Below are 14,235 nucleotides of genomic sequence, written 5' to 3'. Positions count from 1 at the left end.
TTTGTTGATAGGTTCCCCGTCTTGTCTGTTCTGTATGTCCAGCAGGTTGGCTATTGTTTCTCTGGCTCGGGTTTTGTTGATAGAGGTGAACAGTGCCGTTACATCGAATGAGACCATAGTTTCTTCCTTGTCTTTTTAATTCATTCAAGGGATGTGGAAATCTCTAGCTGAGTAGGTAACTCATCTAACTCCCCAAAACCTGTCTACCGTCTAAAAGTCGGAAGTGTGACAGAATACTGTCCATTGCCTAGATGAGTGCAACTCCAGCAATCGAAGAGGCCTGACATCACCCAGCACAAAGCAGCCTGCTTAACGACACTATATCCACAAACATGCACTCACTCTACCACTGATGCAAAGAAGCAACAGTGTGCTCTATCTACAAAATGTATTGCAGAAATTCATTAAGATTCCTTTGGCAGCATCTTGTAAACCCAGAACCACTACTATTGCATTCCTTTACTGTCGCTGGATCAAAATCCTGGGGCTCCCCTCCTAGCAGCATACCTATACCAAATAGACTCAGCTGTTCAAAAAGGTAACTCACCATCATGCTCTCAAGAGCAACTAGGGATGGTCAATAAATGCTGACTCAGCTAGAGATTCCTACATCCCTTGAATGAATTAAAATGAGGGTAAATTGCAGAGTCTAGACTTATATTTCCTTGAATGTGGAATTATTCATGTGTAATCTAATAAAGCTATTTGAGATGATCAAAGGATTTCATTAGGTGTATGCAGAAAATTACTTCCTAGAGCAAGCATGTAGAATAAATTAGCTCGATTACTCAGAGTGATGTCAGAAAGTACTTCACACAAGGAGCAATGTAAATCGAGAATTCCCTCTCCCAAAAAGCTGATGAGGCTACAGTTAATAGATTCTTTTTGGGAAAGGGTATTAAGAGTTACTGATTCAAAGTAGGTAGATGAAATTAAAATAGAGATAAAATATGGTCTTGTTAAATTGCAGAGCCGCCAAAGGGCTGAAGTTTCAACTCCTGTTCCTCTATTAATTTACACCTAACTTGCCACAACTTTATCCTTTTACTGATTGTCTATATTCAGAGGCTTCTGACATTTAGACATAGCCATTGAAGGCATCTATGAAAACTCACATTTATATAATGCCTTGAACATATGTAAACACCCCAAAACGGGATAATCGGACAAAAGTAGATGCCAAAACAAAGATGACCTTAGGAAGTGCAACTAAAATTTGGACAAGGACTCAGATTATTAAAAAAAAGCTTAAGCTGAAGAGACGAAGGTTGAAATGATCAGGGGCTAAATTACTCAGTGGAACTGCTCTCACAATCTCAAATATTCAAGGTGTTGAGTCAAATGGATAGAATTCAACCTCACAAGATACTGCAACATGCCCAAAGTTTAGCACATTTCACGTTTCAGTGTGCAGCACATACCTTCCAGACTGTTTTTATAACAAATCCAGCCATGTGATGTTGAATTCTTAGAACTGTCACAATTACTACTGCATTTTAATTTCATTTTGTCAAGTTATACTCAGGAAGGAGATAAAATTGGAAATTAAGGCACACAAACAATTCTTGCATGTGTTTGTAAGAGCCATCATATATGGTTCCCAAACTACAAATCATGGACTGAATATGCATCAGAGTAGAAGTTAATTCAATCCATCATGAATTTTTGTTTATTAATGGCTGTTCAAAGTAAACTTGGTCTTTGTGTTTTTTAAAAGTTGATGTAATCACACTTTAGTATCGGGAAATGTGACTAAATGAAAGGCCCAGTATAGCCTGGTGCAACCAGAGATTTCTAACTGTAAAGAAACTTCTTAAAAATGCTGGAGACTCAGAATAATGTAAAGCTTTAAACACATCTTAGGTCATTCAGACAATATTTGTGTAAACAGTAGACAATAGCAACAAATCAGAGTCAGATTTTGTCTATTACAAGCTTTTGGATCTGTCTGGATTGTTCCTGACATATCCTCATAAGTGCATCCAGCACTTCCTCATTAGAACTAGTGGAAGCCAGATTTTATAATATTTCTCCACAAAGTAGTAAGAATAGTTAGTCCAATTCTTTGTCTAGTCTTTCTTTGACTCAAAGACAAGACCATGATCTAAGCACTTAAAGCTCAAACTTATTAATATTTCATAGGCATACAGGTATTTCACAAAATGAGTGCACAGATTTTCAATGAAGAACTCAACTAGTAAAACAAGAACTTTTTAAACATTCACAGCCATAACTTTAACCATTAGTATATTAATCTATTCATTACTACATTAGGTATTTTGTAGGTTGGTTGAATCCTGGAAAATAATTTATATAATTCCCCTCAAAACTCAAAGCTAGTGTGCTACTAGAATTTAAACATTTCAAAAGTTTCGAACATTCAAAAAATAGGTTTATATTTTAGTGTACTGCTCTTGGTGCACAGTACCGTTAGAGATGCTATCTTTTTTTGACACTAAACAGATATCCTTTCCATCTTCTCAGATGAATTTAAAAGATATTAAGAAAAAGAGTAGGGGTGCTCACCCCAGTATTCTGTCCAATATTTATCTCTTAATTAACAATGCTATAAAAATAATCTGGTCATTATCTCATTGCATCTTGAGACACCTCAATGTATTCAAATCAGTTGCTGTAATGAAGTATGGTCTACATGATGTGCTCAGAATAAATCAGTAATCATAAAGCACTTTGGAACATTGAGCTTGTTCAAGATGCTATATTAACACAAGTTCTATATTTTCTTTTAATCTTTTAAACAAGAAAATTCTTAAAATGCTCTGAAATCAGAGACTCAAAGGAAAGCTGTTATAAAGGTATCAACCTGGAATTTTCAGAGGTGTGCAGCAATACTAGAAAGTACATATAAATACAATCAAGGAATATTCTGGAAGGGGGTAGAAGTCATGCTTTCGATGCATGAAGCCTTAGTTGAACCACACCTGGAGTAAAGGGAGCAATTTTGGACACAACAGCTTGCGAAAGATCAGTTGGTCAGAGAGAGATAGCAACATAGATTTACTAAAATGAAATCAGATCTCCAGGAGTTAAACTATAAGATTAAACAAACTAAAAATGTATTCCAAGGAAGTTAGAAGGTTAAGTGGTGATTTTTTAAAAGCAAAGTTTTCAAGGAATTAGAAGAAAACTAATGGGTTAGATAGGGACGAAAATTTCACGACTTGGGGAGGCTAAAACTTGGGGACATAGTCTCAAGTGAGATCCAAGCCTTTCAAAAGTGAAATTTGCATGAAGCTTTCATGCATCCACAAATTGGGCTTGAGAGGCTAAATGATCTATTCACATGCTCTTAGGCAAACAAAAATAAAAAAGTATCGGAAAAACTCAGCAGTTTTTTTTTGGAAACTGTACTAAAAGGACTGTTCCCTATTATTAGCTTTCCTTTGCTTCGAAGGCCAAGCTTTCTTCTAGCAAACATGTGAAATTACTCTCGAGACATTCACAACAATTAATTGATTGCACAGTGTTAAGGCTTAAAAAAATTAGCAAAAATTAATAGTTCCAAGCTTTCATTTCTTCCTCCCACTTCAGGGTATGCTCAAGTTATATCACATAATAAGTTAACTGCATGTTTGCCAGCGAGCTGCAATGAAAGATTTAAAATAAAAGCACAATTATTTAGAAAGTGGGAAAAACTATAATGACAACTCAACAACAAAGATTCTGAGCTCTCATGTTTCATCTTCAGAAACTGTTCTGAGCTTCAAAGATTTTATGCTTTAAAATAAAAAGTGAACTAACCCAACTCATTTCTTCCTATTTTACTGATTGATATTCCGTCCATTTTTGATTGACATGCTGCCCTTTAGCAACATTATCCAAATGCACATCATTTTTCACATGTACACTAACGATACCCAGCTATACCTCATCACCAGCTCTCTCAACTCTTCCATTATTGAAATATGATCAGTTGCTCATTTGGTATCTAGTACAGTATGTAGATACCTTGAAAGTTTGTGGGCTTGGAGAAGTTTAGTGTTAAGAGAAGGGTGAGGCAGTAGGAGAATTTTAAAATCAAGACATTGATTAACCATGAGCCAGGGAGCACAAACAGGGAATATGACTTAGTGCAATTTAAGACATGGGTCGCAGAGCTTTGGGCAACCTTACAAAATTTTCTCTAATTAAATACTAGAAATCAGTATTTTTGCTTCCACTCAAAACTTCATTCCCTCGCTCCTGACTCCATCCCCCTTCCTGCTAACAGTCTGAGATTAAAGCGAATAAATTGGTAAAATTGATGTTATATGTGACCCCAATATGAGCTTCTGGCCTCAAATTCATGCCAGTACTAAGATCACCTATTTGCACCAATGAAATATCGCTAGATTTCACCTCATCTACTTTTGATATCCCCTTTCATGTCTTTGTCACATTGAATCTGAATTTTAAACACAACCCTGCTGGTCTCCCATCTGTAACACCTTGTAAGCTTAAGGTCATCCAAAGCTCAATAGATCACGTTAACTTGCACCAAGTCCCTTTTCCTAACACTACTGTGAGTGCTGACTTACATTGAGTCATATTTAATCAATGTATTTATTTTAAGATTCTCATCCTACTGCCTCATCCCTCTCTAGTTCTGATCTCCTCCAAGCCTACACCCCTCAGAGATATCTGCATTCCTTTGTTCTGACTTCTTGTGCATCTTTATTTTAATTGTTCTACCACTGGGCCTCTGCCTTCTGTGGCCCATGCCCTGTAATATCAACCTGACATTTATCTTGCTTTTTCTCCCTGTAATTCACTTCTTAAAAAGAAATTATTTGACCAAGTTTTTAGTTATCTGACCTAATATCTCAAGAGGCTCAGTCATATTTTGTTTTAATGTTGCTATGAAAAGCCATGGGCTAGCTGAGTGGGCTTTATTTAAGTCTCACCAACAGTGCTGTATAAACAGAGAGCTGTTGAAAATAAAACAAACCTCTATATTAATTTTAAACTGCACCGATTCCAAATGAATTAATTCTGACAATTCAAGAAAGTTTACCAATATACAGTTTTGTATAAATGCTGGTATAAATTACCTTGCTGATTAGAATCCATAGCTGGCTGCTTGCAATCCTGAGCTCGGTGTCCATTAGCCCCACAATTGTAGCATGAAATATGCCCGTTCTTTTTATGTCCTGGTCCATTTGTGCTTCCTAGCATGTTTTGTGTCTGATATACTGCAGTGGTACCACCCAGGAAATTTTGCATGGGAGGCATGACAAAGTTTGATTGCCCACTTAAGATGGAATCAGGAGTCAAGCCAGTATTGTAAGCAGGGGGTGGAACAACTGGATAGGGAAAGGCAGTACCATTATTATATTGGGTGCTGATGTAACCACTATTACATAATGGATTGAATGGGAAAATTGGAAAAGTTAACACTGAATGGCCTGAAAATGGGCTTTGGAAGTAATTGGCATAGTTAATTGTGACAGGATTTGAACCACAGTTTCCACTGCAGCCACATGAACTGCACACATTACACCCAGTTTGCTGCTGCTGCTGCTGCATAGGGACATTCATTCCTGAGCCACCACTACCATTATTGCTGTTAATATAACTGTTTTCAGCCACAGAGGAGAGGGTTGGGCTGGAGCTAGGAATAGGACAATTTGGCACACTCACAATGTTTGTGAAGGACACAGAAGAGTGACTATTGGCAGGTGCATTGTTATTATTCGCACAGAAAGGGCCAGAGATGGAAGTTACAGGTGAACACTGCATTGTTGAAAAGGCAACTTTGGTGTTGGCTGAATAAGGAACTGTCCTTGAACTTATTACAGCAGGTGAGACACTTTTAACTTGTACAACACTATTATAGGCAGTTTGTCCCACCAGCATAGATTCTGTAGGAATAGAGGAGGAGACAAGAAGCTTCATTGGAGCGTGAGGAAGGTTATATGCAGGGTTAGATGTTGTAGTGGAAGAACTGGTGTCCACTTTCGGTAATGTTAATGGAGTTGTTTTAGGTGTACTATCCATGGAAGGAGGTCCAACTTTAGTTCTAATGCCAAAGTTTACAACTTTAGATGGAATCCCACTGTTTTCCATAACACTAGTGGATATTTGGGAAGCCTGAAGTGGAGAAGTTGGCATTACATCCACAACCATGGCTCCAAGAGAGGCAAACTTTTTCTCTACTTTGAAGCTACTGGCAGGTCCTTCATGAAGTTTGCTTCCAAGATCAACAGATGAACTTGCATGGATTGGAGAAGAAACTCCAGTAATAGGCTTCATATCAAAACTACCTCTTTCTGATTTCCGTACTGAATTTAGCATTCGGCTGGGGGCAATGTTTGAAGAGATCACTGGCATGAACTGTACAGTGGAAACGGCAGAAGATACATGGCTAGGGTGAGCCAATCCAGTTTCATTTTGCACTGGAGAGACTTGTGCTGTGGGTCTCCATGAGCCAGTATTTAGGTTGCTCAGGTGAGTTGATAACATTGCTGGTTTTTCTTTTATTTGAATGTCCAATGTGTTCTCGGGATCTGCAATAAAAATTACATGAAAATGAAACAACATTAGAAAATGTGCAATAATATATTCACATAAACATTGTATAAAATGGACAATGAGTATTGATGAATGACTGCCAATGTAGCATTTCATCATAATATGCAGCACAAAACTATTAGAATACTCAACATCTCTATGTATATTAAACAGTTTTTAAAGTGATAGATTCTTCAATTTGATTTGATTTATTATTGTCATATATATTGGGTTAGAGTGAAAAGTAATATTTTTCATGTTAACCAGACAAACCATACCTTACATATATACATCAGATTAATAGAACAGAATGCAGAATACAGAGGAACCTTGATTACGCGGCATTCAATTAACCAAGTTTTGGATTATTGGAACAAGATTGCAAGGTTCCGATGCTTGGCTAACTATGTTATCCGGCATTCGATTAACAGAATGAAATACTCCCCGCCCATGTCCTTTGGATAATCAAGGTTCCTCTATATAGTGTTATAGCTACAGAAAAGGTACAGAGGAAGATCAACTCTAACCTACGAGACGTCTATTCAAAAATATGATAACAGCAGAGAAGAAGCTGTTCTTGAATCTGATAGTATGTGTTTTCAAACTTTTATATCTTCTGGTGGAAGATGGTGGTGTGGGTGAGGTCTTTGATTATGTTAGCTACTTTCCTGAGGCAGCAGGAAGTATGGATGGAAGGCTGGTGTGCACAACAAACTGGTCTATGTTCATAACTCTGAAATTTCTTGCTGTCTTGAACAGACCAGTTGCCATACTAAGCTGTGATGCATCTGGATAAGATGCTTTCTATAGTATATCTGTAAAAATCAGTAAGAGTCATTATGGACATGCCAAATGTCCTTAGCTTTCTGTTAAAGGTTTTTTTAGTTGTGCTTTCATGACCATAGTATCAATGTGGATGGACCAGAACAGATTGTTGATAATATTTATTAAGTATTCAAGATTAATGAATTAGCTTTCAAATATCCCACAGTCCAAAGATGTGTGGGTTAGGTGGATTGGCCATGCTAAATTGCCCTGTTGTGTCCAGGAATGTGCAGGACAGGTGGATTAGCCTGGTAAATTAGGTGGTAAATGCAGCGATACGGGGGCAGGGTGGGATACTCTTCAGAGGGTGAATGCTGACCAGATAGACTAAGTTGGAAATTCTTTGAAGAAAATAGAAAGGGTCATTGAAGGTAATGCTTTCAATGATGTGTACAGGGATTTTTTAAAAGACATTCAATACAGTGCCACACAGCAGACTGGTGAGAAAATTTATAGCTCATGGAAGAAGAGGGATAGTAGCAAAGTGGACACAAAATTGGCTAAGTAATAGGAAACAGAGAGCACCAGTCAATGGATAATGTTTGGGCTGGAAAAGGTTTATAGAGGGGTTCCTCCAGGGGTCAGTACCAGGACCCTTGCTTTATCTGACATATATAAATGATTTAAATCTTGGAGTGCAGGAAAGAATTTCAACAATGATGTGGGTGATATGAAACTTGGAAGCAATGAAAACTTTGAGCAAGATAGTGTAAAACTCTAAAAACATATTGACAAGTTGGTGGAGTGGACAGAAGAGGGCAGATGAAGTTCAATGCAGAGAAGTGCGAGGTCATGCATTTTGGTGGAGAGAACATGGAAAGGCAAAATAAAATTTGAGATACAATACTAAAGTGGTACAGGAGCAGGGAGACCTGGCTGTATGCAGTCATAGATCAGGGTGATTGAAGGTAGCAGGAAAGCTGAAGAAAGCATTTAATAAAGCATATAGCATTCTGGGCTTTAATAATAGGGACATAGGGTACAAAAAAAGTTATGCTGAACTTATACAAGACATTTGTTAGACCTCAGCTGGAATACTGTGTACTGTTCTGAATGTCACACTATAGAAATGCTGCAAATATATTGGACAGTGTGCAGGAGTAACTTACAAAATTGGCTCGAGGGATAAGAAACTTAAGTTATGAGAACAGGTGGGGATTGTTTTCCTGGATAGGCCTGGATAAAGGGAGAAACTGTTCCCACTTGTGAAAATATACAGAATGAGAGACATGGTGGCTCGGTGGTTAGCACTCCTGGCTCTCAGCACCAGGAACCCAAGTTCAATTCCAATCTCGGGCAACTATCTATGGGGAGTGTGCAAACTCCCCATGTCTGTATGGGTTTCCTCTAGGTGCTCCAGTTTCCTCTTACAGTCCAAAGATGCGCAGGTTAGGTGGATAAGCATTTGGAGAAAATGCAGAATTATAGGGGTAGGATAGGCGGTGGGTCTGGGTGGGATGCTCTTTGGAGAGTCAGTGTGGGCTTGATGGGCCAAATGACATGCTTCCACACTGCAGGGATTCTATGAGAGAGCACAAATTCAAATTGTCTTGCAAATGTGATGTGAGAAGAAATTTTTTCACACAAGGAGTTACTGAGGTCTGGAATGCACTGCCTGAAAAAGTGTGATGGAAGCAAAGTCAATAGAGTTATTCAAAAGGCATTAGATGATTATCTGAATAGAAACAACATGCAAAGCAAGAGTGAGAACAGGCAGCTGAAATTGCCTGCAATGAGAACGGGAACAGGTGGCTGGCAGTGAAAGCAAGTTGGGGCGAGGTCAAGCCCGAAGCAGGGGAGGTCAAGTCCTTGTGAGGTGTACAAGTCCAGCATGGCTAGGTGTTTATGTACGCTGGTGTTGAACTGTTAACTGTGTTTGTTTGATTTTCTACCTTTGGTAAGAAGAAATGTAACGTTTAATATTTTAATTGCAAACCCGGGTCTACAGGCGCTGTGAGGCAGCAGTGCTAACCACTGGGCCACCGTGCCGCCCACACAGACACTGTTAACTGTGTTTGTTTGATTTTCTACCTTTGGTAAGAAGAAATGTAACGTTTAATATTTTAATTGCAGCAAGACTCTCCAGTTAACCACACCCAGTTGAGAATGGCAGTGGATTATCAGGCAAAACTGACTGGACTCAGTTCCACAACATCACATGTTTAACAATAGCAGAGCCCATCAGAAGCATAAAAGAGACATGTCTGAAATGTATGTAAGCTTCTCGAGCCAATATAACAAGCAGATAATCCCATTTGGCCTCTTCGCAACATTCCCAGATCATAGATTCCAGTGGCCAGCCAATTAAGTACATTGCATCTGACACCAAAAAGGAGGTAAATACAGTGATGGGCACCAGCTTGAGAGCGTTCAGGCTGTAGTGATAACTGCCTAACTAGAAGTAGTCACTACCATAACTAAATAAAAATTGACCTGAGAAGTCTCATCTATAAAGAACAAGATAAATTTAACCCATCAAATAACCGCCATCAAGACTCCCCCCAACCTCCCCATGATTAATTAAGTGATGGAAAGGCACTGTAACATCTAGTAACCAATAACCTGTAGACTAACACTTAATTTGAGTTCTACCTTAACTATTTGGCTCTTTTTTAAGGCTTTATCCAGAAATGGATATAGCAGTTGGTGGTAGGGGTTCTTGTAATACAGTAGTACCGTCCCTACTTCTGAACCAGGAAGCCTGGGTTCTTGTCCCACGTACTCCAGAGGTGTCTAATAACATCCCTAAACAGCTTGATGAGAAAATATTCTGAGCATTGGTGACAAAGGAGAGATGACGTAATCACCCTTGAATTTAAGGTAAGAGTTGATGGAGAATGACTCCAAGTGTAAGCAATGCCAAGGCCAATAAAGCTCAAAGAAAAACTCAGCCCGGAAGCTGGAATCGAAGGAAATTGGTCAAAATGAATAGAAACCAATTATTGCAGCCACTAGTTGATGACCACATTAATAATGTGCATTTATACAGACATTCAAACTGGGGAAACACAGAGTAGCAGTATCAAACAAAATGTGGCACTAATCCATACAGTGTAGCTACCAGAGTGAAAGAGACAAGGAACTAATAACTTCTCCAGCACTTCTTTTAAAACTAATAATTCCTTTTGCTTCCTCCTTGCTTCTGTCGCATTTCTGGAAAATTAGTTGTGACTTCTACGAAGAGAGAACTAAAGTGATTGTTTAAGAAGGTAGCAGGGATAATCCAAGAAATTACAGGCCTGTGAGTCTCATATCGGTGGTAAAGAAATTATTGGAAAAGATTCTCAGGGACCAGATCTATATACATCTAGAAGCAAATGGACTTAGTGATACACAGCATGGATTTGTGTGGAGAAAGTCATGTCTGACATTTAAGGAGGTGAAGAAGATGATTGATGAGGGAAAAGTGGTTGATGTTGTCTACATGGACTTCAGTAAAGCATCTGACAAGGTCCGTCATGGCAGACTGGTACACATGATATCGGGATGAGCTGGCAAGATGGATACAGAACTTGCTTAGTCACGGGAGATGGAAGGATGCTTTTCGGAATGGAGTGTTGTGACTAGTGGTGTTCCACAGGGATCAGTGCTGGGACCCCTGCTACTCGTGGTCTGCATCAATGATTTGGAGGAAAACATGGATTGTCTAATTAGTAAGTTTGCAGATGACACAAAGATTGGTGGAGTTGTGGAAAGTGAACAGGTTTGTCAAAGGATACAGCAAGATAGACAGTAGTTGGAAGCATGGGTAGAAAAATGTCAGATGGAGTTTAATCCGGCTAAATGTGAGGTGATGCATTTGGTAAGATCAAGTACAGGTGAAAATAATAGAGTACTGATATGCAGAGGGATCTGGGTATGCAGGTCCATGGATCACTGAAGGTGGCAGTGCAGATAGAGAAGGTAGTAAAAGAGGTCTATGGCATGCTTGCCTTTATTGGAAGGGGCACTGAGTATAAGGATAGACAACTTATGCTGCAGCTTCAGTATAGTCTGGCATGGTGGCTCAGTGGTTAGCACTGCTGCCTCACAGCACCAGGGACCCAGATTCAATTCCAGCCTCGGGTGACTGTCTGTGTGGAGTTTGCACATTCTCCCAGTGTCTGCGTGGGTTTCCCCCAGGTGCTCCGGTTTCCTCCCACAGTTCAAAGATGTGCAAGTCAGGTGAATTGGCCATTCTAAATTGCCCATAGTGTTAGGTGCATTAGTCAGAGCGAAATGGGTTTGGGTGGGTTACTCTTCAGAGGGTCGGTGTGGACTTGTTGGGCCGAAGGGCCTGTTTCCACGCTGTAGGGAATCTAGTCTAATGTTAGGCCATTCACAATCTTATAAACTTCTCAGGTTGCCCGAGCCTCCTGCGTTCCAGTGAAAACAAACCCTTCTTTTATAGCTAAAATCCCCCATACCAGGCAAATTCTGGTAAACCTTTTCTGTACCATCTCCAAAGCATCCACATCCTTTTAGTAGTGTAGTGACCAGAACTGTACATAATATTCCAAAATTGTGAATGGCATGGTTAGAGTGGAAAGTATGAGACTTTTTCCCTAGGGTGGAGGGGTCAATTATTAGGGGACACAGTTTCAAGGTGAAGGAGGAATGATTAAAAGAAAGTACAGGGCAAGTTTTTCCACACAGAGTCTGGTGAGTGCCTGGAACTGTCAGGCACTGCCAGAGAAGGTGGTAGAAGCAGACACAATAGCAGTATTCAAGAAGCACCTGGATGAATACAAGAATAGGAAGGAGATAGGGGAATACAGCTACTTTAAGTGAAGATAGTGTTAGTATGGAAGGATAAAATGTGATAGCGGAATGGAGTGCTGGAAGGCCTGTTCCTGTGCTCTATTGTCCTTTTCTGTTCTGGTTGTTTAATTGCTCTGTCATTTTCTTGTTCTTGCAAGAAAGTTTAGGAGAATGAGAGGGGATCTCATTGAAGCTTGTAAAATTCTAACAGGGCTGGACAAATGGGTACGGGGTGGTGTATTCCCTGGCCAAGGGAGATCAGCTCCTTAACTGCCACCACTGTTACAGGCTAAACATTGACCCCTTTTAACACTAGTAGTTCACTGTAGCTGTGGTTTGTACCATCTTGGGTTACATACAGCAAAAAACTTTGCCAAACATACTATGAAATGCGTATATCTAAAATATTTCTAAGAATTGAAACTCCTTTTGATTAAACCTCTCTAGTTGAGGAAAACAAAAGCTATAAGCATGCCCCATTCTCACCTTAATTGATCTAACTCAAAAGAATTCAAGCATTCTACATGATGTAATGCCATAATCAGGTCAAACATCATCGATCTAGAAATATTAGAATTTCTAAAACATTTTAAATGTGCATTAGTACATACTTTACAATAGAGGAACAGACTGACAGATGAAGATGTCAATGAATTCCTAAGTAGGAATCCTCTAATTGTTTAAGCTTTGTTCTTTTTATGATTTTGTCCATGAAAAGCTCTTCTGACATGATTTATATAAAATTACAAACTATTTTTGAGTCTTCACATGACCAATTGGACAAGGAAAGGAAAAAAAAAATCAATATCTTTGCAAACTAAAATAGTTTTTTTTGTTAAAATTTGCTTTCAATAGCAATAATGTTATGACCCATATTGATAAAGATGAGCATAGAATGCCATAACATAAGTTAATAATTCAGATCATAAAATTGGTAAAAAAAATAGAGTTGGTGAAAGTGCCTTTTATACATTTCAATATTTGCTTCCAGTTTTCATTATCCCTCACGTTTTTATTCCTCCTGGTGTTCCATAGGACCAGGTCCAGTTTAGCCACTTAATTTAGAAGTCTACAGTGTGAATGTTGGGAAGCCACGTAACAGTGGAATACAATCCCAGATAACTTCATATCTACAGAAAATGGAATTATATGCTGGAGGTTTAGTGGATTTTTTCCTCTCTTCCCCATAGCACTGATGTTAGCAATAGCATGCCTCCTGCTTGCCTAGCTGAGATTTGTTACCACAGCTGAGTTTACAGAAATCAAGTTCACTAAATATTTTGGCTAGTGCTCAAGATTATGTTTACATCTGTGCGTTTTTTTACATTTCATGAATACGTCAATGTAAAAGAAACAACATTTTTGTGAATGAAGAACCTTCCATCCATAAATAAAGGCAATGGCTTTCAGAAAAAAAGTAGTATGACTTTGCTAAAATACAATAATACATTTCATATTAACCACAAATTAAAAATTACCGAAAAATTTCTAAGAAGTTGACTGTTTAATCATCAACATACAACACACAGGATAATAGACATTAACTATGAAATGGCAATTTTCCATACTTTGTGATCTAACACTACTTGTTGAATTAAAATGAAAATACAGAACAAAATAATATCAGTCATAAATCTAGGTGAAGCAATCATTTTTCCCTTTCTCAAGTTCTAGAAAACCATGTTTGTCATTTAAAACTGCTAACACTTTATGCCCTCATCAAATTGTCAAAACTTACGTCTGTCATTTTCATCTGCACTATCTGAACTCTCCTCCCTTCCCTGGATTCCTATTGGACTTGATGGTGAGCTGGAATATTCAGAGGAAGATCCACTATCTTTAATTCCCATACGACTGTGCTGTTCTATGTCCACTCGGAGTTCTGTGAAGAAACAGAAAACACTGAGTCATCAAATACTTCAGAGTTTTGAAGTTAAAAACATATCAAGAGGAAATCAAGATACTGTTTTATTTTACTGAATTATTCAACTGTAAAATCAGAGAAAAAATACACAATATATTTTCGTTAAATAGAGATAGTTTAAAAATCTGTTTATATTATATGCTAAATTAGCAATTGTCAAAATGAAAATGATATGCGCAAATAACAGAGTTATTTGATTTTATCATTATGCAGAAAAGGGGGGTGGGAAGGCTCAG

The 14,235-nt window shown here is 38.5% G+C and overlaps 1 protein-coding gene across 1 annotated transcript in view; it reads right to left on the bottom strand.

The window, feature by feature from the left end:
- Nucleotides 1–14,235, bottom strand: part of zcchc14 (zinc finger, CCHC domain containing 14) — a 117,347-nt gene that overhangs the window by 13,755 nt on the left and 89,357 nt on the right. Inside the window, exons 11-12 of the mRNA XM_043706822.1 lie at nt 13,814–13,957; nt 5,052–6,506 (exon numbers count right to left, since the gene is read on the bottom strand). Of these exons, the coding sequence (XP_043562757.1) occupies nt 5,052–6,506; nt 13,814–13,957 (1,599 nt within the window). The remainder of the gene's footprint in view (nt 1–5,051; nt 6,507–13,813; nt 13,958–14,235) is intronic.

The sequence above is a fragment of the Chiloscyllium plagiosum genome, chromosome 17 (assembly GCF_004010195.1).
Source record: "Chiloscyllium plagiosum isolate BGI_BamShark_2017 chromosome 17, ASM401019v2, whole genome shotgun sequence".
NCBI classification, from domain to species: Eukaryota; Metazoa; Chordata; class Chondrichthyes; order Orectolobiformes; family Hemiscylliidae; genus Chiloscyllium; species Chiloscyllium plagiosum.
Note: the sequence above shows the minus strand (reverse complement) of the source record. Positions and strands in the feature narration are given on the sequence as shown.